The sequence below is a fragment of the Mustelus asterias genome, chromosome 1, assembly GCF_964213995.1.
Source record: "Mustelus asterias chromosome 1, sMusAst1.hap1.1, whole genome shotgun sequence".
In the NCBI taxonomy this organism is placed as follows: domain Eukaryota; kingdom Metazoa; phylum Chordata; class Chondrichthyes; order Carcharhiniformes; family Triakidae; genus Mustelus; species Mustelus asterias.
In genome coordinates, this window is record NC_135801.1 from 133,052,587 (window position 1) to 133,079,942 (window position 27,356).

At 45.8% G+C, this 27,356-nt stretch overlaps 1 protein-coding gene across 1 annotated transcript; it reads right to left on the reverse strand.

The window, feature by feature from the left end:
• Positions 1-14,208: 14,208 nt before the first annotated feature.
• LOC144497801 (granzyme K-like) lies at positions 14,209-26,774 on the reverse strand. Its single transcript, XM_078219240.1, has 5 exons — positions 26,705-26,774; positions 24,110-24,272; positions 22,329-22,470; positions 20,501-20,776; positions 14,209-14,535 (listed from the first exon to the last, which is right to left on the reverse strand). The coding sequence occupies exons 1-5, from the start codon at positions 26,763-26,765 to the stop codon at positions 14,326-14,328; spliced, it is 852 nt and encodes a 283-aa protein (XP_078075366.1). The 5' UTR covers positions 26,766-26,774; the 3' UTR covers positions 14,209-14,325.
• Between the last annotated feature and the right edge of the window lie 582 nt (positions 26,775-27,356).

The window sequence follows — 27,356 nt, forward strand, 5'->3', positions numbered from 1 at the left end:
CAGTGACCCCCCCAGTGCTGCCCCACCAACCTCCTCCCCCTCCCCCCCCCCGCCCCCACCCTGGTGGCCCGATCGTGGACCCCTGACCATTCCCGGGCCAGCCTTGACCTTTCCCCCCCACACCCGTCCTGGACCGCCCGAACTCCAGACCCCCCCCCCAACAGTTATCCCCCCCGAGCAGCAGGCAGACCCCTTCCCCAGCTGACCCCTCCCACCCAGCTGAACCTCAGCCCACTCTGATCGCTGCCCTCCCTCTGGCTCCCATCAATCCCAATGGCAGAGTGGCAGCGGGACACCGCAGCCGCACCAATTGCCCCCAACACACTGCCCCCATCAGGCCCTGCCCTCTGGACACTACCCCATGCCTAATGGACAGTTTCAAGGTGCCCCCTGGGCATGGGCACCTTGCCCCTTGGGCAGTGCCAGGGGGCAAGGATGGCACTGCCAGGATGCAAATGCCTGGGGGTCAGCCCCCACCGCCAGACCATCTGGGGGGACCCTGATTGCTCCCCCTTCACTCCAGCGGGGTTGGGCCACTAACTCCCCAAAGGACAGAGGCTAGTGGGCCCGGAGACTTCAATCCCAGGCCCACAAATTACATGAAAAATAGATTCAAATAAGGTTTAAATCGCTTACCTGCTCTTCCCACCGGTTTCCAGAGCGGATCTGATGGCAGTGGAAGTTCAGCGCTGGGAGATGCGCGCGCAGCAGGAACGCATGCGTGAATACCATGCATGCCTGGCTGTGGGATTCTCCCACCCCGCTGTGCTAGAAAATTAGTGCGGCAGGGTGGGCGAATCGCCCTCATATGTGTCCATATGCGACAAGAACAACATTCAGGCTTGGGTTGATAAATGATAAGCAGCATTCCTGTTACACAAGTGGCAGGCAATGACTATCTCCAACAAGAGGAAAGCTAACCATCTCCCCTTGACGTTCAATGACAATACAATTATCAAATCCTCCACCATAACATTTTGGGGCTTACCATTGATCAGAAACTTAACTGGTTCAGTCACATAAATACTAAGGCAGCAAAATCAAGTGAGAGGCTGGTGATTCTGAAGCCAGTAACTCACCTCTGAGTCTGTCCACCACCCATGAGGCCCAAATCAGGAGTATGATGGAATACTCTCCACTTGGCTGGATCAATGCAGCTCCAACAACACTCAAGTTGCTTGATACCATCCAGGACACATCAAGCCACTTGATTTATGCCTCATTTACCAGTTTACTCACTCACTCCACCTCAGACACACAGGATCCTATTTTACCATTTTGATTTTAAGTGCTGGGCGGATTTGAAACTGGGAATGTTTCAGATCCGACTTTTAGACCCGTTCTCAGGCACCCCCATACGCACTCTGCCTGAAAAATATCAGCGATTCCAAATCACGCTGCACAAGCCTGTGGGCGGGGCTTAACGCGCCTGAAACTCTGCAGCTCCGATCGGCACCTTCAACTGCGCTTGCACAGAAATAAATTGATAGCATGCTGCTCCCCTGCCACATCCCTCCCGGGCCAGATGATGCCTTCCCCTGGCCCCCACAGACATTGTCCCACCCCCACAACATTACTGACCCCCTTATCCACCTCACCCCACCACCCAGACCGATGGTGGGTCCCTCCCCGCCTTCCCCCCACTGACCACAGGCAGAGTGACAGCGGACCCCGCTCTCCCACACTGATCACAGGCAGAGTGACAGCGGACCCCGCTCCCCCACACTGATCACAGGCAGAGTGGCAGCGGACCCCCCTCCCCCACACTGATCACAGGCAGAGTGGCAGTGGACCCCCCCTTCCCCCCACTGATCACAGGCAGAGTGGCAGTGGACCCCCCCCTCCCCCACACTGATCACAGGCAGAGTGGCAGCGGACTCCCCCTTTCCCTCCAAATCACACACCATCCTGACCCTGGAGGTATGACTACATTCCGCCTCTGCAAAACTCATGATTTCTGTCGGATTGGCCAATTAATGACCAGAGGGCACACTCACTGTTCAATTAAAGGTGGCAAGCGAGCGCCCAAGGGCCAATTTGAGGCCTTGTAACGATGATGTATCGTAGCCCCACTGTCGAGCCAGGAGCAGCCGATATCAGCAGCAATTCCCTGCCCACAAAGAACAGGTTAAAAAAATTGATCTAAAAACAGATTGTGAAGTGACAAAACCTACAGTGTGTGACCATCTGTCATGGCTGTGCCCCAGTGGCTACATTGGATTGAGATGGACAGACGTCTGATGGGATGAAGTGCTGACCCATGTTCCCCACCGCCCCCCCGCGATTCTCCGTCTTCAACCATAAGGTTACCTGCTCTCATTGGTCATGTTTTGATTCACTGGCTTAATAGCATGAATTAGCTATGGGTGGGAGCCATTTTGTCCTTGAACCTGTTGTTGGCAAACTAGCTCACCAGCCGGCTGTGTGAAATTCCGGGTCTGCCCACCCCAGTTCCGTGTCGAATGACCCAACTCTTACGATGCCAGCACGAAAGCATGACTTGACCGTCTGGCAAATTGCATGGAAACATAAATATATCAAGAATCACACTGAGGGATTGTTTATGCCGCTCAGCACTATGTTGAATGATTAATCTTGATTTTCCAAGTCATGGACCCAAAAATATTCTCCTTTATTTTTATTCAGTCATAAAGTCTCTCAATATGTTAAATTAGATTTCCTTAACCATGGGCTGAAATTTCCAGTCTTTCCCATTGGCAACATCTTCCAGTGCCACCAATGGTGATACCCTGCGGCGGGTTCCCCCGGGGTGGGGGTTCCCCGTTGGCGGTGGGTGTGAGGCACGTACGGTGCCGTAGGGATCGATGGGACCAGCAGGTTGGGGGCCTGTGGGAGGCTGGAAAATCCAGCCCCATGAATATTTCAGCTTTACAAAATTAAAATATTCGGACCCTGAAAGGTTTGGACTTTTCCTCTCCTTCCCTTCTGTAACTCGGCCACAACAGTGCAGCAGGAGGGTCGGGCCCAATAGTTAGCAGGAGAATTTGGGATGAAACCTTCACCTCTTCTCCATCTCTGTCACCACACTGTAATTCTGAATATTTACCATAGTACTGACAATTTTCACTCAGCCTTCAGTCACTCTGGGCACTAAACACCACTGTTCATTATACAGAATGTATAAAAGATTATTACCATATGATCTGCGATAATGCTGCATCATTATTAAAATAATGACCCAAGTTTTCTGATGCCCAAAGCTGCAAAATCTGGGCTTAAGTTTGTGTTACACACCAGGACTCTGTGATCATTTGTGGATTGCTAGTTCAGTGACAATACCACGACACCAAAGCCTCTCCCGCTCCTTCTTTCAACTCTTTCTGCTTGTTGGGCAAACCCTGGAGAGGCTCTGCTGGCTCGTTTCTGTTCAGCCAGGATCAAGGTCCAGGCTGAAAATGAGCAGTTTCTTGTGGGCACAGAAAACCTTGCAGATATTGGACGCATTGCCCAGAAGATCTGAATCATTATTTTTATTAAACCTATTTTTTAGGCCTCGAAAATTACTTTGAAACAATCCTTGGATCATAAATTGTCCACAATATTGCATAATTTAATTTGATATAAATGATGTTGATAGACAGAGAGAGCTCAGAGACTGAATCAATGAGGCCAACAAGTGGCTGGAGCTTCCAACTGCACTGGGATCATTGATACAGCAAAACTGAACTGATCACTTAAGGGTCATTCCTCCTCCACCTTCATTTTTTTAGGCTGGCGGGAGGAATTCTAGGATATGGAGGAGCCCTAAAATAATTAGAATCAGGCCTCGGGCAGGAAGAGTGTGGTACCTCCATCAGTAGCCTCCAGTAACATTGCACACCTTCCCCCGCAAGGTCTGGTAACTGCAGGATCTGCGTTGTACCCGCTCATGCCCTTCACGCCAGCCTCTTCTGAATCCTCCACTGTGGACACCCCTAATCCTCCCCTACCCTCCCTGCCCTGCGACCCCAAGGTTACCCCATCCTGGAATCTCAGGAGTTAGCCTCTGGGGACTGTACGCAGTCCCAGCCCTAATCACTGCAGCTTCTGGCACTGCCAGCCAATCAGATTTTTCAGCAGCTCTCTGAGGTGGGACTTCCCCCCCAGGGAGGGATATAAGTCCCTGCCTCCAGCCAATGAATGCTTGTTGGAGCATGAAATTCCAGCATGCTCTTTGAATGACGGGAAAGGAAACCCCAAAATCCTAAAAACTTGACCCATGTCCCTACTGTCACTTTGATTCCATGAGATCTAATATTGCTCACAAGTCTATTGTGCAGCACTTATTGAATGCCTTTTGGAAGTCCCTATATACCACATCAGCAGCATTACCCTCCATGCTCTCTGCTTCCCTCATCAAAAATGTTCAGCAAGTTTTTCAAAACAATTTTCGCCTTTTCAAATCTATGTTGGCTTTCCTGTCGTGCTTTCCAGCATGGTGGTACAGTGGCTAGCACTGCTGGCTCACAGCGCCAGGAACTCGGGTTCAATTCTGATCTCAGGTCACTGTCTGTGTGGAGATTGCACACTCTCCCCGTGTCTGCGTGGGTTTCCTCCGAGTGCTCCGGTTTCCTCCCACAGTCCAAAGATGCGCAGGTTAGGTTGATTGGCCATGATAAATTGACCCTAGTGTCAAGGGACCAGCAGGGTAAATACGCAGGGTTACGGGAATAGGGCCTGGGTGGGATTGTCGTCAATGCAGACTCAATGGGCTGAATGGCCTCCTTCTGCACTGTAGGGATTCTATTCTATTCTATCCTATTAACCCACATTTGCCCTAAATCATCATTTCTAGAAAATTCCCCACCACATCAAGGTTATATTGACTGGCCTCTCTTTGATGGGCTTATCTTTAATCCTTTTTTGAAGGGTGTAACATTTGTAATTCTCCAGTCCACTGTCTTTTCTATGATGTAGCCTGATTTATGGCTGACATGATACAGCCCTTCATATATTGAGTGGTCAGTTTACCTGTTGATTATACAGGGCGGCACGGTAGCACAGTGGTTAGGGCGGCACGGTAGCACAGTGGTTAGGGCGGCACGGTAGCACAGTGGTTAGGGCGGCACGGTAGCACAGTGGTTAGCATTGCTGCTTCACAGCTTCAGGATCCCGGGTTCGATTCCCGGCTCGGGTCACTGTCTGTGTGGAGTTTGCACATTCCCCTCGTGTCTGCGTGGGTTTCCTCCGGGTGCTCCGGTTTCCTCCCACAGTCCAAAGATGTGCAGGTTAGGTTGATTGGCCAGGTTAAAAAAAATGCCCCTTAGAGTCCTGGGATGTGTAGGTTAGAGGGATTAGCGGGTAAAATATGTGGGGGTAGGGCCTGGGTGGGATTGTGGTCGGTGCAGACTCGATGGGCCGAATGGCCTCCTTCTGCACTGTAGGGTTTCTATGATTTCTATGATTCTTTGACAATTGTAAAAATATATGAAGTGTGTGGAGAATATCTGGAAATGTGAATTTTTGACAATGTGCTGACAAAATGCATTTGCCTTCTGTGTATAGTATCGTCTATCAGTAAATGGCTTTTTGAAGAGGCATTGTTAACTTGTCCAAAGGACTATCAACATGGCATTTGTTACATTAATTGACAACAACATTTATGTGGCTCCTTTGACATGGGAAAAAACATTCCAAGGAACTTCACAGAAATGTAATTATGTATAACAAAAAGTTGATGCTGAGTTACATACAGTGAGGCTCTAAAAATGTGTTCAACCATAGTTTCTATCAAGCAACTTAGTTTAATGGTATCTTTTACCAAGCTAGTGTCTGCTTGGAAAACGCAGAGACTTTAAACATAACCAGCAAATTGCTTGAACTACACTGCACATCTGCTGCCACTGAAGGAGAAAGATGAGTCACCTCTTTGGTTGGAAAACCTCATCAAGTTGTTTACAATGTTTCTCACCCAATAAAATATCACTTGGTTAAATTGACATAAAAGGTGAGGCAGCAAGTGGTTTTCGATACTTTGTCGAAAAACATTTCAGTTATATAGAAACCCACCAAACCAATGCTGCAGGCCTTCGTGAGTGAGTCTTAAACAACTGTGGTCAGAGATAATTCAGTCCCCCCCACCCCGCCACTGCTGCCAGCGAGAACAGAGAAAAACTCGGATAAAACTCCATTCACAGCAGCAGGACTGGAAAATCCCAGCTGCCGGCGATGTTGGAGAATTCCAGCCTTAACCTTTTAACTGTTGTTAGGAAGATTTTTCTAACCATGTTCACGTTTTCCTCATAACAGTCCCCTCAGAGCACGGATGAAATCTATATACCTTTATGGAGCTTAGAATCTTCGAGACCATTCCATTGAAGGCCAGCATCAGACTTACATACAAACATATGAATTAGGAGTAGGAGTAGACCACTCGGCCCCTCAATTGCCCCTTTATTGAAGAAGATCATGGCTGATCCCATTTTAACCTCAACTTCACTTCCCTGGTGATCTCCAGATAACCTTTCACTCCCTTACTTATCAAGAACCTTTGTCTTAAAGATAGTCAAAGACACTGCCTCACCCACATTTTGGGGAAGAGTATTCCAAAGACTGACAACCCTCTGAGAGAACATTTTTCCCCTTGTCTCTGTGTTAAAGGGGTGACCCTTTATTTTTAAACAGTGAGCCCCACCTCCATATTCTCCAACAAGTGGAAACATCCCCTCTACATACACCCTGCCAAGTCCTCTCAAAATTGTATATGTTCCAATCAAATCGCCTCTTACCCTCCTAAACTCATGGTCACCATGGTGTCCCTCTGGAATTTATTGCAGTGCCTCAGGTTTTTTCTGTGTTTATTCAATATTTTTATTGAAGTAATAAGAACATAAGAACATAAGAAATAGGAGCAGGAGTAGGCCATCTAGCCCCTCGAGCCTGCCCCGCCATTCAATAAGATCATGGCTGATCTGACGTGGATCAGTACCACTTACCCGCCTGATCCCCATAACCCTTAATTCCCTTACCGATCAGGAATCCATCCATCCGCGCTTTAAACATATTCAGCGAGGTAGCCTCCACCACCTCAGTGGGCAGAGAATTCCAGAGATTCACCACCCTCTGGGAGAAGAAGTTCCTCCTCAACTCTGTCTTAAACCGACCCCCCTTTATTTTGAGGCTGTGTCCTCTGGTTTTAACTTCCTTACTAAGTGGAAAGAATCTCTCCGCCTCCACCCTATCCAGCCCCCGCATTATCTTATAAGTCTCCATAAGATCCCCCCTCATCCTTCTAAACTCCAATGAGTACAAACCCAATCTCCTCAGCCTCTCCTCATAATCCAAACCCCTCATCTCCGGTATCAACCTGGTGAACCTTCTCTGCACTCCCTCCAATGCCAATACATCCTTCCTCATATAAGGGGACCAATACTGCACACAGTATTCCAGCTGCGGCCTCACCAATGTCCTGTACAGGTGCATTAAGACATCCCTGCTTTTATATTCTATCCCCCTCGCGATATAGGCCAACATCCCATTTGCCTTCTTGATCACCTGTTGTACCTGCAGACTGGGCTTTTGCGCCTCATGCACAAGGACCCCCAGGTCCCTTTGCACGGTAGCATGTTTTAATTTGTTTCCATTGAGATAGTAATCCCATTTGTTATTATTTCCTCCAAAGTGTATAACCTCGCATTTATCAACGTTATACTCCATTTGCCATATCCTCGCCCACTCACTCAGCCTGTCCAAATCTCTCTGCAGATCTTCTCCGTCCTCCACACGATTCACTTTTCCTGACTTTTAATGACTGTACACCCAAAATTACTGAAGGTACCAGGCGGGATTCTCCAATCTTGTTCGTTCCCACCCTGCTGCCAGAAAGAACGGAGAATTTGGCGCTCAGCCAAATCTCTATTCGCTGCAGCAGCACTGGAGAATCCCAGCTGCAGATGCGGTTGGAGGTTTTCAGCCACTAGGCTAGTTGGCACTGTAATTATTGTAGATGGGAATTGAAGGTTACAAGGAAACATTCATAGTTTCATTCAGTGGGGAAACTTTGACAGTTGAAGTTTGGTGCGGGAAGGTATGAGATCATCCACGTAGAGCCTAAGACAGATAGATCTGTGTATTTTCAAAGTGATGAGTGTTGTAGGGTTTAGGATACAGTTCAGTTAGGTTTTAATGAAGTTGTCATAATCTTATGACTAACTGTATTCATTAACTACAAGAACTATGTACAGAGTTCAAGTTAGGAGCTGTCCCATGAATGCTTGTGCACATGGCTCTGCCTAACACTAGACTGATCCCGAGGTGTGGGCCATTTGTTACCTTATAGCACTGCGTGGGCAGTACTCAGTCCCATATTAACACTATTGATGGAATTCTCCCATCTGGGACTAAGTCCCGTGGTAGAGAGAGGAGTGGAGATAGGGGCAGGGAATGTTTTCTGCTGCAGAGGGTTACAGGAAACCACACAATATCTTCCACCCCTGGACTAATTAATAATGCCTCTGGTGGTTTTGTGCCACCATCTGTGGCAGGGGTGGGGTGGGCTTGATGGTATGTCTCCTGCCGTCATATCCGGGCACTATATTTAAAAGGCGTCCAGAGATTCACAATGTCAGATCAAAGCCAGAGAGACGTCTGTGAGGTCACCTGCTGGCCCTGCTCCACAGTGTGGTGATTGGGTGATTGGGGGGAAAGGGGGATCTGGCGTAAGCACAGAGGGAATCAGCAACCTCTGCTAATCACATGCCTGTTCGAGCCTTCCCTTTGTATGTGGATGTGCTCAACGCTCCAGAGGGAGTTGGTCCACAATCTTTCAGTTCAATTTAAAGTTTAAGTTCATTTATTAGTCATAAGTAAGGCTTACATTAACACTGCAATGAAGTTACTGTGAAAATCCCCTAGTCGCCACACTCTGCGCCTGTTCGGGTCAATGCACTGAACCAGGACGTCTTTGGATTGTGGGAGGAAACCGGAGCATCCGGAGGAAACCCACACAGACACGGGGAGAATGTGCAGGCTCCGCACAGACAGTGACCCAAGCCAGGAATTGAGCCCGAGTCCCTGGTGCTGTGAGGCAGCAGTGCTAACCACTGTGCCACCGTGCAGCTGATGAGCTGCTTGACTGAAGTGGGCTATCTTACAAAGAGAGAGATGAAATTCCATTGCTCCAACCAATGTGACATACAACTCCCCTCAAACACGGTCTCTTCTTTGAGTAGAAGAAGCTTCGATACAATCGTGCTGACATCGGGAGAAGCCCGGAAGGGGTCGACCATTCCTGAAGGCTCTGACTGAATTTGAGTATCAGAGCTTACACGCGAGTGGAGTGTGGCAGAACCATTGGCAATGGAGAGATTGGCCTTGGATGTCCACCGAGTAAGGATTCATCCATTCAATAGAAACCTGAGGCTCAAATGTGCCTCCATGTTGGAGGCAGCTGATGCTGTCATTTGCCTCCCTTTTCTCATTTACAGGTGCCTCCAAAACTAGACCAAGTTCTGAGGAGGAGGAGGAGAGGGGGAGGAAGAAGAGGAGGGAGAGGAGGAGGAGGAGAAGGGGAGGAGGAGGAGAGAAGGAGGAGGAAGAGAGGGGGAGGAGGAGGAGCAGAGGGGGAGGAAGAAGAGGAGGGAGAGGAGGAGAAGGAGGAGGAGGAGAAGGGGAGGAGGAGGAGAGAAGGAAGAGGAAGAGAGGGGGAGGAGGAGGCGGAGAAGGGGGAGAGGAGGAGAGAAGGAGGAGGAAGAGAGGGGGAGGAGGAGGAGGAGGCGGAGAAGGGGAGGAGGAGGAGAGAAGGAGGAGGAAGAGAGGGGGAGGAGGAGGAGGAGGCGGAGAAGGGGGGAGGAGGAGGAGGAGGAGGTGGAGAAGGGGGACGATGAGGAGAGGAAGAGGAGGAGGAGAAGGAGGAGGAGGAAGATGAAGGTGAGATGGAGGAAGATGAGGTGAGGAGGAGGAGGCGGCAGAGAAGGGAGGGGAGGAGGAGAGGAGGAGAGGGAGGGGAGGAGGTGGAGGAGGATGAGGAGGGGGAGGAGGAGGAGGAGGAGAGGGAGGGGAGGAAGTGGAGGAGGATGAGGAGGGGGAGGAGGAGGAGGAGGAGAGGACTCAACATCCAGTCCCAGCGACAGCTCAGGGATGAGCCAGGAGGGAGCTGAAGAGGAGAGCTCCACATTTGTAAAGGTGTCACCCAGCTCACTTGCACCCTCCACCAGTTCAGGTACACACACCTTGTTAGGTATAAATGGTCATTCAGGCAGGGTCTCACATTCTGGTATTCACTGCATGAACATGTCTCCGCAGCAAGAGGAAGCAAGTTCAGCTGAGTTCTCCAATTTGAGGATGACTGCTGGGGAAGAGGCATCTGTGAGCTCCGGGTCAGATGTCGAGCCCATGGAATCAGCCTTCCAACTCATGGTGGAGAGTCAGCAAAATGCGGGAAACATTAGCAGCTACAGAGCGGCATGTGAGTCAGAGCAGTCTATCTGTCTGCTCTCTGGTGAAGTGGTGACCATGTATGCGTGCAGCGAGGTCACCAATGAAAGGATGGTGGACGTCACAGAGACACTCATCAAGAGAATGCCTAGACCTGCACTCCATCATTGTTGCTATGGGTGAGTTCATGGAGTGGCAATGGGAGAAGGGAATGGGGCAGATCAACATTGCACCACATGCCCCTTCCCCTCAAGGAGTTAGGCCGGTGCCCAGCTGGACACCTCTGGTCATCCACTCAAGACTCTCAGAAGTTGTCCACTCCCTCTGAATCCCCTTGGCCTGTGACTCCTTTAACCCAGTCCTCTGTCACCACAGAGGGAGTAGTTGACCCACCGATGATAAAACAAAGTAATCCAGGGCCCTCAGATTTCCAAAGGCCGGCTGCTGAAGTTATCAAAGACAACAGGGCTGACAACTGCACCGGCTGCTGCACCCCGGCTGCTGATGTCCTTGGAGCATCTCAGAGACATAATCGGCTACTTAAAAGCAAGAAATTACTTCTAAGTGGTTGCACGGGGAACGCTGTCACTGTATCATCTGTAAATATATTCACTCTCACTCAATAATGTCGAGTGTTGTCTTGCAGCATCATTATGTAGGCTTTGTGAGGCCTCTCGACCAACCTCCCCAATATTCTCAGTTCAGTTGCTCACAGCTGCTGATTGTGGAGGGAGATGTGTCTGTGGCCGGGCCTTTCAGAGCCTGGTGCAAGCATTCCCCCCCGTGCATGTGGGGCCTTCATGCATCACACACATCTGACTGCCCCGAGCTTTCCCAATGCTACTGCTGGGGTCCCCTTTCTGTTGTCCAGTTGAGCTCACCCACATCTCCACCCACTCACTGACTGAGCTCCCATGCGCCGAGGCACTTTTGCTCACTTGTGATTTCAAAGGAAATGGTCATCGTTCACTTCTTTGTCAGCTCCCTCCTCATTTCCCTTCCTCCATTCACCCATGTCCTTTCCTCAATAACTGTGGGCCTCACCCCTGCCAGCATCATCTTCCACCTCCTCACAGCTAGCCCCCTGCCTGAACCATTCTCCTTCAGGAATGTCCAGGTGAATGTACACATTATCTACCTGCCTGAACACCCCTCCCCATCCAGATTGATCACCCCAACCTCCTCCTTCCCACACTCCCTGTCTGCATTTACCTCCGTATCCCCACCAACCCCCCTCGCCATCCCTTCTACTGATACCAACACATCCTCACCCTCCCACCCTACTGACTCCCTTTGTCCCCCTCACACTTGCTACCCCATCAGCCCACACCGACTCTCAGTTCGCTCCCGGGAAGCAATCATTGACTCCACAAATCCTTCCCCTACGCATTCACCTGGACATTCTTTACATTGTAATGCATGCAGACACATATCATCACACACAGGAACAGGAAGTATTCATTTAGCCCAGGAACCTGTTCCACCATTTAATTAGATCATGGCTGATCTGCATCTCAACTCCATTTACCCTGTCTTACTCCAATTCTTAGTCGCTAACACAAATCTTTCTTGAAGATGGTCTCGATTATGACATCTCTAAGATCATCTGGCATGTTCTTCTCATGCAGATAAGGGAAGCAAGGCCATGTATTGGTGCCAATGGTTCTTTGGTGGGGATTCTATCTACTCCAGATCCCTTGCAGCTGTCGGGTGGCCTTTTCTACCACGTGCCGTGTTGGGGTTGTGCTGAGATGGTGTTTTTGGATTTCCAAAAGGCTTTTGATAAGGTGCCTCACAAAAGGTTGCTGAAGAAGATTGGGTCACACGGAGTTGGGGGTAGGGTGTTAGCATGGATTGGGCATTGGCTATCCGACAGGAAGCAGAGAGTCGGAATAAATGGGTGCTTTTCTGGTTGGCGGATGGTAACTAGTGGCGTGCCGCAGGGATCAGTACTGGGGCCTCAACTATTTACCATTTATATAGACGATCTGGAGGAGGGGACTTAGTGTAGGGTAACAAAGTTTGCAGACGACACAAAGATAAGTGGAAAAGTGAATCGTGTGGAGGACGTAGAAGGTCTGCAGAGAGATTTGGACAGGCTGAGTGAGTGGTCGAGGATCTGGCAGATGGAGTATAACGGTAACAAATGCGAGGTTATTCACTTTGGAAGAAATAATAGCAAATTGGATTATTATCTAAATGGAAAGAAATTACAACATGCTGCTGTGCAGAGGGACCTGGGGGTCCTTGTGCATGAGACGCAAAAACCCAGTCTGCAGGTGCAACAGGTGATCAAGAAGACAAATGGGATGTTGGCCTATATCGCAAGGGGGATAGAATATAAAAGCAGAGATGTCTTGCTGCATCTGTACAGGGCATTGGTGAGGCCGCAGCTGGAATACTGTGTGCAGTATTGGTCCCCTTATTTGCGGAAGGATATATTGGCCTTGGAGGGAGTGCAGAGAAGGTTCACCAGGTTGATACCAGAGATGAGGGGTGTTGATTATGAGGAGAGACTGAGCAGATTGGGTTTGTATTCGTTGGAATTTAGAAGGCTGAGGGGGGATCTTATAGAGACCTATAAGATAATGAAGGGGCTGGATAGGGTAGAGGTGGAGAGATTCTTTCCACTTAGATAGGAAACTAGAACTAGAGGGCACAGCCTCAAAATAAAGGGGGGTCAGTTTATCATAGAAACCCTACAGTGCAGAAGGAGGCCATTCGGCCCATCGAGTCTGCACCGACCACAATCCCACCCAGGCCCTACCCCCACATATTTACCCGCTAATCCACGCATCTCAGAACTCTAAGGGGCAATTTTTAACCTGGCCAATCAACCTAACCCGCACATCTTTGGACTGTGGGAGGAAACCGGAGCACCCGGAGGAAACCCACGCAGACACGAGGAGAATGTGCAAACTCCACACAGACAGTGACCCGAGCCGGGAATCGAACCCGGGACCCTGGAGTTGTGAAGCAGCAGTGCTAACCACTGTGCTACCGTACCGCCCTCTGTTTAGGACAGAGTTGAGGAGGAACTTCTTCTCTCAGAGGGTGGTGAATCTCTGGAATTCTCTGCCCACTGAAGTGGTGGAGGCTACCTCGTTGAATATGTTTAAATCACGGACAGATGGATTCCTGATCAGTAAGGGAATTAGGAGTTATGGGGCGTGGGTAAGTGGAACTGATCCACGTCAGATCAGCCATGATCTTATTGAATGGCGGGGCAGGCTCGAGGGGCTAGATGGCCTACTCCTGCTCCTATTTCTTATGTTCTTATGTTTTTATGTGACGGGTAGCATGCTGTGGGATGGAGTCAGGGACACTCACATTGAAAGCAGAGTCTCTGTTAAGGAGATCTTCAAAGTGCTCCTTACAGAGGGAGCTGGCTGCCTCTTTGCTCTTGATGAGTACATTTTTGTTCTTGGCCAGCAGTGAGGTGGGACCCTGGGTGTTTGGGCCATAGGTGGTCTTGACTGTGTTACAGAATGTCAGGTGTCAGAAGGAGCAACCACACTACCTCACACCATTTAGGATCTGGACATTAGCCCTTCGGTGTTTTGGAGAATTGTTAACCGCAGAATGGTAATTAGGCTGCTGGTGTTGAAAGCTTCGGCCTCTATTTAGAAGTTCAGTGCTTTACACGTTCTTTTGATGTAGAATCTCACAGCTTCTAACCTAGGTTGGGCTTTCTGTAATACAAAACATGTCTGCTCTGTTACTCAAATTTCACTTGAAAATCTCACTTACTCACAAAAACAGCTCAGCCCACTTTTACTCTTCATAACCTCCTGTGAGGATTAAAAGTTAATAAAGTATGACCCAATTCACAGTGAGAATTTCACATTTCAGCTGTTTATTATGTTTTATAACAGAATGCTGCACAATGTACTGAAGGTACGGGGGAAATCATGCTGAAACTTTCTGAGCAAAGCAATCCAAAACAAGTTATTAAAAGTAAAACAGAGTAGCAGGACTCTCAACATTCTCAACAGCCGTCATGTTGTAAGCTTGCACACCAATTGTTTTCTGAATCCAGTCCAGGTATTTCTTTGATATGAGAGTGTAAATCCCAGGCTTCTTGGGATCAGCGCATTCACGGCCGTATGACACAATCCCTTTGTACGCACCTTTGCAAATTAACGGGCCACCCGAATCACCCTGGAAAAGAGAAATGAGAAAGAGAGAATAATTAAGTAGAATTGGCTAATTAGTGGCGTGTTCAGATTGCCATATTAAACTGTGCACTGTACTGATGTACATGTCAAGACTTACAGGAATTTCAGTTTGTACTTGCTGAGAAAATACATCGTTGCAATTAATCTCCTTGGTCCAGGAAATATCATATCTCATCATCCCTCTCATATCCTACTATCAAACATTTTATCCAGTCCCAAACCAACCCACTCTTGAAATTGCTGCTAGAATTCGTCCTTACCACCCAGCAGTCCACTCCTGTTCCTCTCTTTTCGAATTTAGTGAAGCATAAATAATCTTTTCGCTACCAAAAGAGTGTTTCGAGATACAGGAAAAGAGGCTTTTAAATCAGATTTGAGTGGAAGATCTATCTCCATGATCTGGGCTACCCTGAACGTCTTCTATTGATTCAATTTCTAATCATGATTAGCTGCTACAAGCATGTGTCCCTGCATTAGGGCTTTCTAGAGTATCGGGGGAGCAGCTTGTGATAGAGCCTACCAGGGAACAGGCAATTCTGGGTTTGGTGACGTGTAATGAGGCAGACTTGATTAGGGAACTCAGGGTTAAGGAACCCTTAGGGAGCAGTGACCACAATATGATAGAATTTACCCTGCAGTTTGAGAGGGAGAAGCTGGAATCAGATGTGACGGTATTACAATTAAATAAAGGTAACCACAAAGACATGAGGGAGGAGCTGGCCATAGTTGATTGGAAAGGGAGCCCAGCAGGGAAGACAGTGGCAGGAGTTTTTGAGAGTTATTCGGGAGGCACAACAGAAATTCATCCCAAGGAGGACGAAACATGCTAAGGGGAGGACGAGGTATCCATGGCTGATGAGGGGAGTCAAAGACAGCATAAAAGCAAAAGAAAAAGCATACAAAGTGGCAAGGATTAGTGGGCAACCAGAGAATTGGGAAGCCTTTAAAAGCAAGCAGAGCACAACTAAAAAAACACTAAGCGGGGAGAAGATGGAATATGAGTGTAAGCTAGCTGGTAATATAAAAGAAGGTAGGAAGAGTTTTTTTCAATATATGAAAGGTAAGAGAGAGGCAAAAATAGCCATTGGACCACTGGAAAGTGAGGCTGGAGAAGTAATGATAGGAAACAAAGCAATGGCAGAGGAACTGAATAGTTACTTTGCATCAGTCTTCACGGTGGAAGAGGCCAGTGGGATGCCAGAACTCCAGGAGAGTCAGGGGGCACAGGTGAGTGTAGCGGCCATCACTAAGGAGAAGGTTCTGGGGAAACTGAAAGATCTGAAAGTGGATAAATCACCTGGACCAGATGGGCTACACCCCAGGGTTCTAAAAGAGATAGCTGAGGAAATTGTGGAGGCATTGGTGGTGATCTTTCAGGAATCACTGGAGGCAGGGAGGGTACCAGATGACTGGAAAGTAGCTAATGTAGCACCGCTGTTTAAGAAGGGAGGGAGGCAACAGACGAGAAATTATAGGCCGGTTAGCCTGACCTCAGTCATTGACAAGATTTTAGAGTCCCTTATTGAAGATGGGATCGCAGAGTACTTGGAAGTGCATGAAAAAATAGGACTAAGTCAGCACGGCTTTGCCAAGGGGAGGTCATGTCTGACAAATCTGTTAGAGTTCTTTGAGGAGATTACAAGGAAGTTAAATAAAGGAGAACCAGTGGATGTGATTTATTTAGATTTCCAGGAGACCTTTGACAAGATGCCGCATAGGAGACTATTAAATAAGTTAAGTGCCCATGGTGTTAAGGATAAGATCCTGGCATGGATAGAGGATTGGCTGACTGGCAGAAGGCAGAGAGTGGGGTTAAAGGGGTCTTTTTCAGGATGGCAGCCGGTGACTAATGGTGTGCCTCAGGGGTCGGTGCTGGGACCACAACTTTTCACAATATACATTAACGATTTGGAGGAAGGAACTGAAGACACTGTTGCTCAGTTTGCAGATGATACAAAGATATGTAGAGGACAGGTAGTATTGAGGAAGCAGGTGGGCTGCAGAAGGACTTGGACAGATTAGGAGAGTGGGCAAAGAAGTGGCAGATGGAATACAATGTGGAAAAGTACAAAATGAGGTTATGCACTTTGGAAGGAGGAATGGAGGCATAGATTATTTTCTAAATGGGAAAATGATTAGGAAATCAGAAACACAAAGGGACATTGTTCAAGCTTCTCTTAAGGTTAACGTGCAGGTTCAGTCGGCAGTTAGGAAGGCAAATGCAATGTTAGCACTCATGTCGAGAGGGCTAGAATACAATAGCAGGGACGTACTTCTGAGGCAGTATAAGGCTCTAGTCAGACCCTATTTAGAGTATTGTGAGCAGTTTTGAGCCCCATATCTAAGGAAGGGTGTGCTGACCTTGGAAAGGTTCACAAGAATGATCGCTGGAATGAAGACCTTGTTTTACGAGGAATGGTTGAGGACTCTGGGTCTGTACTCATTGGAGTTTAGAAGGATGATGGGGGATCTTATTGAAACTTAGAGGATACTGTGGATGTGGAGAGGATGTGGAGTGGATGTGGAGAGGATGTTTCCACCAGTAGGAAAAACTAGAACCAGAGGGCACAACCTCAGGCTAAAGGGATGATCCTTTAAAACAGGGATGAGGAGGAATTTCTTCAGCCAGAGAGTGGTGAATCTGTGGAACTCTTTGCCGCAGAAGGCCGTGGAGGCCAAGTCATTGAGTGTCTTTAAGACAGAGATTGATAGGTTCTTGATTAATAAGGGGATCAGTGGTTATGGGGAAAAGGCAGATGAATGGGGATGAGAAAAATATCAGCCATGATTGAATAGTGGAGCAGACTCGATGGGCCAAGTGGCCTAATTCTGCTCTTATGTCTTATGGTCTTACAGGTCTTTCACTACTCGCATGAACTATTACTTTCCAATGGTTGTAACAGGTTCAAGGACACGTGTTCTTTTATCAAATCATAGAAACTTACAACATGGAAGAAAATCAATCGACCATCATCACTTTGAAAAGGCAATTATGCTTAGCCCCATAACCTTGCTTTTTGTTGGTAATCCTGTCACTGCCTCATCGTTAAGCACCTGTCCAACTCCCTTTTAAAATTATTTATGGATTCAGCTTCCACCTTTTGAGTTAAAGCATTCCAGATCCTGACAACTTTCTGAGTGAATGAAATTTTCCTCAGCTGCCCTCTAGATTTATTGGACATGATTTAAATCTACAACCCCTGGCTGTACATCTACTTTCTCCACCTGATCTATGAAATTCTTCATTGTCTTGAAGACCTTTATTTGGCCACCTCTTAATGTTATATGTTCCAAAGAGAATAGTCTAATTTTTTCAACCTTTCCACATAGATATAAACCCTCATGCTTGGTAACATCCTGATAAACTTTTCTATCTCTTCTTGAGCCTTTGTAACTTCCCTGAAATGTGACGCCCAGCATTATACTCAGTACTCCGGCTCAAGCCTAACCAGTGAGTTATAAAGATTTTCCCTGATCACTTCACTTTTATATTTGATTCTTCTGCTTAGAAACCAAACTAATATGCTTTTTAAATTACCTTATCAACTTTCTGAACCGCCTTGAAAGATCTGGGCCCTGCTAGTTTACACTTTTCAAAATGATCTACTTTATGGAAGAATATTATCTTTCCATGTTAGTCCTCCCAATGTTTAATATGGAACATATAGTATCATAGAATGATTACAGCACAGAAGGAGGCCATTTGTCCCATCATGTCCATGCCAGCTCTCAGCAAAACCACTCAGCTAGTCCCACTTCCGTGCCTTTTTCAGGCAGGCCTGAATTTTTTACTTCTGAGATAATTATCCAATTCCTTTCTGAAAGTTGTGGTTAAATCTGCCTTCACTATCTTCTCAAGCAGTCTATTCCAGATACTGACCACTGATTACTTCACATTACTCTGCATTGAACTCCATTGCCGGAATTTTACCGGGGAGGACACGTCTCGCCGAATGGAATTCTCTGTTGGCCTCAGGCGGGATTTTATGAGCCTCGCCTGAGCGAGGTTGTAAAGTACCAGTACATCTGTCCACATTTTGGCCCATTTCACCATCCTACCTGTGTCCTCCTGAAGTTTACATCTATCTGCATCAAAAGCTACGGTCTTGCGAAGTTTTACATCTTCTGCAAGTTTTCTAAAGCGGTTCCATATGCCCAAGCTTATGTTGTTAATAAAAAAAATTTAAAAATAAATATCCCAAAATGCCTGGGGAACAATACTGCAAACCACTTGCCAGTCTGAAAATCATCCATCAAGCACTATCCTTTACTTCCTGTCACTGAACCAAATCTTTACCCATACCTTCCCCTTATTAACATGGACTTCAACTTCTCAACAAGCCACTGGTGATTAATGTTGTCTGAAAGCTTTTCAGGCATTCTTCTCGGCTCAGCTTGCTGTGTTGCCCTTTAGTGGGAGGTGTCACTTTGCTTGAGTTTTGAGTTGGGGCCATTTGAAACAGCCTAACATCTTGCCTTTGTTATATAGATCACAAACAATCCCTCTGGCATCCCCAGTAAAACCTTAGTAAGTCATTTTTAAATGACTTATTTGCTGTTGATCACTCACAGGCTTTAAATAAGTTACTCTGAATGAAATTTTAAGCATTCTGGATCACTGGGTCTTCGTCATGGGACTCGAAATCCAATACTTTTACCAGTGGGCAGTATCTACATCAACCAAAACTCTAATGAAGGGAAACCAACTTGATACAGAAGGCGTATGGTGTGCTGGCCTTTATCAATCGAGGGATTGAGTTTAGGAGTCCGGGGATAATGATGCAGCTATATAAGACCCTCGTCAGACCCCACTTGGAGTACTGCGCTCAGTTCTGGTCGCCTCACTATAGGAAGGATGTGGAAAAGATTGAAAGGGTGCAGAGGAGATTTACAAGGATGTTGCCTGGATTGAGTGGCATGCCTTATGAGGATGGGCTGAGGGAGCTCGGTCTTTTCTCCTTGGAGAGATGAAGGATGAGAGGAGACCTAATAGAGGTGTATAAGATGTTGAGAGGCATAGATCGGGTGGACTTTCAGAGGCTTTTTCCCAGGGTGGAAATGTCTGCTACGAGATGACACAGGTTTAAGGTGCTGGGGGGAAGGTACAGGGGAGATGTTAGGGGTAAGTTTTTCACACAGACGGTGGTGGGTGAGTGGAATCGGCTGCCGTCAGTGGTGGTGGAGGCAAACTCAATAGGGTCTTTTAAGAGACTCCTGGATGAGTACATGGAGCTTAATAGGATGGAGGGTTATAGGTAGGTCTAGAAGGTAGGGATGTGTTCGGCACAACTTGTGGGCCGAAGGGCCTGTTTGTGCAGTAGTTTTTCTATGTTCTATGTTCTATGATATAGGGCAAAGAGTTCCAGGAGCACAGGAAATACAGGGAGGATGGATTTTAAGTTTTTAAGGCAAAGGCAGATAGATTTTTGAATCGTAAAGGAATTAAGGGTTATAGTGAGCGGGCAGATAAGTGGAGATGAGTTTACGAAAGGATCAGCCATGATCTTATTGAATGGCGGAGGAGGCTCAAGGGGCCAAATGGCCTACTCCTGCTCCTAGCTCTTATGTTCTTATGGTTCTTCCACGATTAGGGTGACTTATATTTGTACAACTGTGGACCATTTGTTTATCATTTTAAAAAAATTGTTCTTGAGATGTGGGTGTTGCTTCCAAGGTTTATGCCCATGCAAGTTACCCTGAGAAGGTGGTGTTGGTGGGCTACCTTCTTGAAGCACTTTTATGATGCAACTGATGAGTGGTATCCCTGCCATTTCAAGGGCAATTAAGAGTCAACATTGATGATGATGCAAAATTGAAGGTGCATAGAGTGCATACTGGATAATGGCGGCAGATTTCCTTTTGTAAAAGAAACTAGTGAATCAGCTGGGATTTTAGAGACAATCCAAAAGCTCCCTAGTTACTGATACCAGCTAACACAGTATACTCACCAAGCATGTGTCTTCTCTGCCTTTGCTGTCACCAGCACAGATCATGTCCTGGGTTACCTCGGGTTTATGATTGTAATAATCCTTACTGTTGCATGTTTCACGATCTATTATAGATAGCTTCACTTCTTTAAGTGTGTCAGATGGAGATTTGGAACGTATAGTTGTTATTCCCCATCCCGCCGCTGTACAGCGAGTTCCGGGTTTCACATCCGCACCCTTAGCTTTCGGTAGTTTGTGCAGTTTCACAAATTTGTTGATCTTTGCTTCGTTGAACAGCTATGGGACAATAAGAATGAATTAATACTTTTGCCTTTCAAAAAGTGAAGACCTTGTAGGTCCGTAATCTTCTCCTTACAAGAAACCTGCTTTGCAAACATCTCCCCTCTAAGACTGAGTACTCTGACTTGGACTTGGATCAGTCAATGGCTCCATGGGCACTGACTGCTCTCTGCTCTGGCTCTCCAGATGTTGTTTATCATTTATGGGCCATGTTGGTTATTGCTGTTATCTGGAGGTTCACAACTCAGCCCAACCCAATTCACATCCAACACCCACACAGCAGCAATCAGCGGACAATCTGGAGCAGGATTCCCAGTTGATTATTATTGATTTGCTGTCAGAGGGTGATTGAAGCCATTTGTAGGAAAGTAATCGCTGTCCAAGCTGACAGTAATTAATGTGAATCTGGGATTTTCCTGACCTGTGTGTGTGATCTATTTACTCTCTTCATCAACATGTAGATATCCATGTGTATGACCACCGGAATTCTACCGCCCCATTCACCATGAAATTGGAGTGGACGAAGGGCTGACGATGCTCCATTAACCTCGGGCGGGATTTTCTGGCCTTGGGTCGAGCGAGCCAGAAAACCCCTCCCTTGTACATATCTCCCAATGGCACTCATTTTGCATGGTTTGAAGCATATACTGTTTTGTAATTCTTTTTAGACAACCAAAGAAGGGCTATGGGAATTGAGTAAAAAGTGACCAGGAGAACTCAATTTTAGTTAAGTTTCATTACATTTTGGTTTAAAAACTTAACCATATGGGCCATATTTTGAATGGGAGCAGGTGTGGTGCTGGAAAAGGGTGGAGGGGTTTTGTTCAGAGGGCATTAAAGGCAGTAATCCAGGCTGATAATGTGGTTAGAAAAATGCTAATAGAATTCTAGGTTCCATCACAAGAGATCTGGAAAATAAAAGGCAAGAGGTTATAGTGAGCCTATAGAAAACATGAATAAGACTTCAATTAGAGAACTATGTACCATTTTGAACTTCACATTGTCGGAAAAAAAGGTTTTGAGAGAGCACTTCATGTGGAGGAAAGATATACAATCATCCATGATAAGAATTCATAGCAACAGTCACTATGCTGGGAGTGTGATAGCATGGCACCTTTAATGGTGATCGTTCACGAGTCACAAGACCTGTCAGAATGAAGTACGCAAACCTTGGCCTATTGAGTGTTATGGAGTTCACAGGGAGGTGAAATCCTCAGTGTAAGCCACGGAGTCGGTGGGGCAAGAACCGTATCAGTGTTGAGCTTGTATATATAGTTTTTGCTGCTGTTGTTTAATAAATCACCATTGTTAAAGCTTCCTTGTTGTATTACCTCGCACTACAATGGGCGTTTAAATAGAAACTATCAATATACATGGCAAGAACTGTAGTACTTTGTGTGCTTAAGTCTGTTCCATAAACGTTATTCAAAGAGATTGAAGATGTGAAGCTGTAGCTTTTCAGTGAAATGATAAAACTTTTGCCTTTCTAAATTACAAGTTTCAAACATCACGAACAATCATGAATGAATGAAATAAATAAAGTTCATACTTCGAGCAGCATGATGTCATTTTCCTTAGTTTTTCTGTTGAAACCTGGGTGGGGATATTGCTCCTTCACCGGAAGCCTTTGTTGACTCTTCTCATTCCGTGAGAGAGAATGAGCTCCAAGAACTACTCGAATAGATCCTTTGCTGAGTTTCATCAGAAAGAGAGATAATTATTCTTTACATTCATTAAAGAAGACAATTTTCAGAACTTTGTCAACCAAATAACAACCAAGTTCACAAACAGTGGAAGAATATCAGACCAAACAAAATTAACCAAGCCCCACATCATTTGCTACTGTTTTCATTCCAGTCAAACATTGACTCTAGAATGCAGTAAAAGGCCACCTAGTTCAATTGGTTTATGCTGTGATAATCCTCCACATGAACTTGTTCCCACTCTAGCTCTTCCCATCCCGGTTCCATATATTCCTTTTTCCCTTCACCTTCATGAATGGAAAGCTTCTGCATTTGATGCAAACATATAGTAAGGCAGATTTTCCCAGTGGGCAGCATGGTGGCACAGTGATTAGCACAGCTGCCTCACAGCGCCAGGGACCTGGGTTCGATTCCCGGCTTGGGTCGCTGTCTGTGTGCAGTCGGCACGTTCCCTGTGTGGGTTTCCTCCGGGTGCTCTGGTTTCCTCCCACAGTCCGAAAGACGTGCTGGTTAGGTGCCTTGACCGTGCTAAATTCTCCCTCAGTGTACCCGAACAGGTGCTGGAGTGTGGCGGCTAGAGGATTTTCACAGTAACTTCATTGCAGTGTTAATGTAAGCCTACTTACGACTAATAAATAAACTTACTTATTATTCTATTAAGAAAAGCACAAATTGTGGGAAATCAGTAGCAGCTCAGTCAGTACCCGTAAAGTTGGCATTTTAGTGGAATATTCATCCTCAGATACTGACTGATCTATTTATCTACTCATCTGCTGTGCATTTCCAGAATTTTACCTCAGATTTCCAATCATTGCATTTGTTTATTTTGAACTCTAGTGTAACTACAGCAATTTAGTTATTTGTAAAGAAAAGAACAAACATCAGATGTGTGACTTTTAACAAGGGAATTAAAATAAAGTTCAAAACATTAGTAAGGTCTTCATTCCTGAAAACAAAGGGAGTTCTACTGGCGAAGGGGAGTACCTCCTGGCTAATAATTTGGCCATGGCTGTGAAATCAGATGGTAATTTTTTGTGCATATGGCACTGGTGCTCTGTCGCGGCATTAGGGGTGTACCTATGCTTAACCCATTCAATGCCGGATTCTCTCAGCTGTTGGGATCTTTCAACCTTCAGGCATGGTGCAAGACAGTGAGAATCACTACCGGTGAATCACCACAAGAGTGATGGCCATGCCGGGGGGCTCAGAGGCTATTGAAGCCTTTGGGTGGTTGGAGACATAGCTGGGTAGTGCCCATGTGGCAAGGCCGACTTGCAATACCTGCAGTAGATAGTATGGTTCTCTACTAGTAGGCCATAGTTAATAAATGAAATAATGTTTGCAACTGCAGAACTATACAATTATTTTCCATCTGACAACTAGATTGTATGAATGTAAATAATAATATATATTATAAATACACGTACATTGTTTTTATATCATATCAAAGATCATGCTGAAGAGATATATGCCAATAACACAATTCTGTGTGTAACAATAATGGTGTGGCTACAGTGTTTGAAACTGATTATTTCATGTGGGTTAGATGAGGGAGATAAGCACTTTATAAATTTCATTTAACAATCATTGCACAACTTCATGTAGACATGTTCACACGATAACTCACAATTTACAGTGTGCTGCAGTCAGTACCCATCTATTTCTGATCAAAGTCCCTCCACACACATGTCTATAGTTGTTTGTTCCACTGTCATATTTTTGGATAGACGCCATATAAGGTTTTGAATGGGGTTTAACTTCACGGCCTCCGATAATTTCCGCACCATAATCTGTATTTAAAATATGTAGAAGATGTGGAAAAACTATTCATCAGTTGAAACGAGTACTGAATTAGCATATGTAGATTTTTACATGTGTGAGTAACCATATATTTACATTTTATATAATTTGTAAAATAAGTAAATCATTCTAATGAAGATGAGATGATAGTGACTGCCCTTGACATCAAGGCAGCATTTGACCAAGTGCTGAAGTCTATTAGGAATCAGGAGAAAATCTCTTCACTGGTTGGAGTGAAACCAAACACGTCTCTGACAAAGGGTCATCCTGACTTGAAACTTTGGCTCTATTCTCTGTCCACAGATGCTGTCAGACTTGTTGAGATTTCCAGCATTTTCTGTTTTTGTTTCAAACACAAAGAAAAATGGCTCTGGTTGTTGGAGACCAATTATTCTAGCTCCAGCCCATTGTTACAGGAATTCCTTGAGATAGTGTCCTGGCCTAACCAGTTTCAGCTGCTTTATTATAGATCTTCCCTCATCATCAGGTCAAAAGTGGGGATGTTTGCTGCTGAACGCACAGTGTTCATTTCAACTCTAATTCCACAAATAATAAAGCGATCTGTGTCCACATACAGTAACGGCTGGACGCCATCCAGGCCTCCAGTTATTTCTAGGTTCCTGTTACATATCTAAAAAACAAACTATGAGAAGAGGCAGAAGAGCTCAGTATGAGCAATAGGAATGGTCCCTGGCAGGTGTTGTGGGAAATGTACCACTGAGTCAGGCTTGAAGGTTTCAAGAATACAGTTTTATTTTAATGAAGCTTCATGGAGTAAAGGCACTAACAAGCAGCAAACCTTCTCTCAATGAGACAATAGGAGCAGTCCATCTTTATACCCTTTACACAATAGATGGACCGGACATCTAGCCATTATCACATCGTTGTAATCAAGTAGGTGATTGATCGTTAACACATTGTTATAGACAAATACAGACAGATACAGACATGAACATGTTAACATCGCATTGTCTTATTAATGGTTACATTTCCTACGTCAGTGGCTATCAATGGTTTTAGTTTCGGCCTATCCATATAGTAATTTACAGTAATTGGTTTTCCTGCAGTTATGTATTCCCGATCCCACTGTAGCTAATCTCATTATCTACCGCTATTGTCCTTATCCTTAAGCCCTGGCTGGCTTCCTGTAGGATTTGATTCATGCATGTTTAACTTTGAATAGCTGTCTGTCCTTTATGTTTTAATCTCAGGTGGCTGTCTGTACTGAAAGTCAGTGCCTGCTTAATGTCTCTTTCCCAGGTGACTGTTTGTGTGCCAGGCAGCCGTCTTATGTGTACCCACCTGTATATTTTTCCCCCTTCACAGGTTATACAGGAAGGGGACTGGGGTGGGGATGGGAAGGGGTAACAGGAGTTTTTCCCTTTCAAATCTCAAAGGCAATCCTTTAGCAGTTCCTTGATTGCAATATAACACATATAAAGCTTTAAAAGAGCACATCTTAGAATCAGAGAATCCCTACAATGCAGAAGGAGGCCATTCGGCCCATCGAGTCTGCACCCACCACAATCCCACCCAGGCCCTATCACCATAACCCCATGCATGTACCCTAGCTAGTGCCCCTGACACTATGGGGCAATTTAGCACGGCCAGTCCACCTAACCTACATATCTTTGGACTGTGGGAGGAAACCAGAGCACCTGGAGTAAACCCAGACATGGGGAGAATGTGCAAACTCCACTCAGACAGTGACCCAAGCCGGGAATTGAACCCAGGTCCCTGGTGCTGTGAGGCAACAGTGCTAACCACTGTACCACCGTGCCGCCTGGTGGGGGGGTGATGGGGGGGGGCGGGGGGGTGGGGTGGAGGGTCGGTGGTTTGTGATGATCACAACAAGGGAAGGTGGGCACTCCTGACCCTCAAAGTCCACTAGGATTCCTAAACAAAAACTTAGCTTTTCTTGTCCTCGGATCCACTTTCTATATAGTTTGGCTTGGCAGGGAAACTGTCACAGCTCCCGGACTCTGGCCTCAGACTAACATTGCAGTCAGAGACACAATGATGAGACAAGGCTTTAAATAGGCTCCTAATTCCACATCACTTATTCTGCTTATCTCTTATCAGACACTTATTTTTATCAGTAAATATTATCAAGCAGATTAATTAGACTGTTTGGTAACAAAACATACATGTTTTCTCCACAAAATTACCTTAGATTTGTTACGTTAGTTAAAAAATGTTTTTGTGCAGCCTAAAGTGCCAAGGAATAACGTACATTATAATGCAGGAAGTAGACATCTAGTGTAATAAATACAGAAAGGGATAAATGTTAATATATTAACAATTAAAACATTGAGAACTTGTTATAAAAATAATTAAGACACACTGATTATTAATTCAATATTATTTATGATAAATGCTACTACAAACGCACCAAGTGTAAAAGTTACATTTTGTTACTTACAGGTTGGAGTTAAGGAGACAGCAATCAAAGAAATGAGCAGAGTATTTTGCAATGATTTCATTGTCGCTTCTACTGTGATTACAAGTGAAGTTCTCGAGTAATTTATAATAGGCTCAAAGGGATGCGGTCTGTTCCCTTTGATGTCATCTCTAAGGGGCTGAAACCTTTCTATTGTGAATTGATTCCATTTATGGAAAGCTACACAACAGCACCCAAGGCTGACCAGAGTATTGCGACAAATACCAAGGCATCAAGAACAGGGTACTGGGGTTTTAGTGAGGGTTCTTTCAGATTTTGGAATTGATAATTTTATATATAATTTGAATATTTCACTGTAATGTTCTGGTGGCACATATGCCATACGTATCAGGATTCTGTTGCTTATGCAAACTAAATGAAGAAATTAATGAGCACTGACTAAATCTGAGAAAATGTTAACCACTTTGATGTGGTTTACCATCAAATGACAGCTCTAACAGAAGAAAAGTCATAGATGCTAATAGTTTCAGTTGCATTCTGCTACATGTCTGCGTCAAACCATTGTTCATGTTCGCAAATTGAAATGGAAGAAAAAAAGTGTTAAGAATCTGGTCGGGGAACAAATGACCAAACCTATAGCCCAATAAGTGCCAGGTCATTCAGTGGTCTGCGG

Coding starts and splice junctions, on each gene's coding strand:
- LOC144497801 (XM_078219240.1), bottom strand. CDS start 26,765: ATGAAATCATTGCAAAATACTCTGCTCATTTCTTTGATTGCTGTCTCC. Junction 20,777..22,328: donor ATGACATCATGCTGCTCGAA/GTATGAACTTTA, acceptor ATTGTCCCATAG/CTGTTCAACGAAGCAAAGAT. Junction 14,536..20,500: donor GCAGAGAAGACACATGCTTG/GTGAGTATACTG, acceptor TCTCTTTTCCAG/GGTGATTCGGGTGGCCCGTT.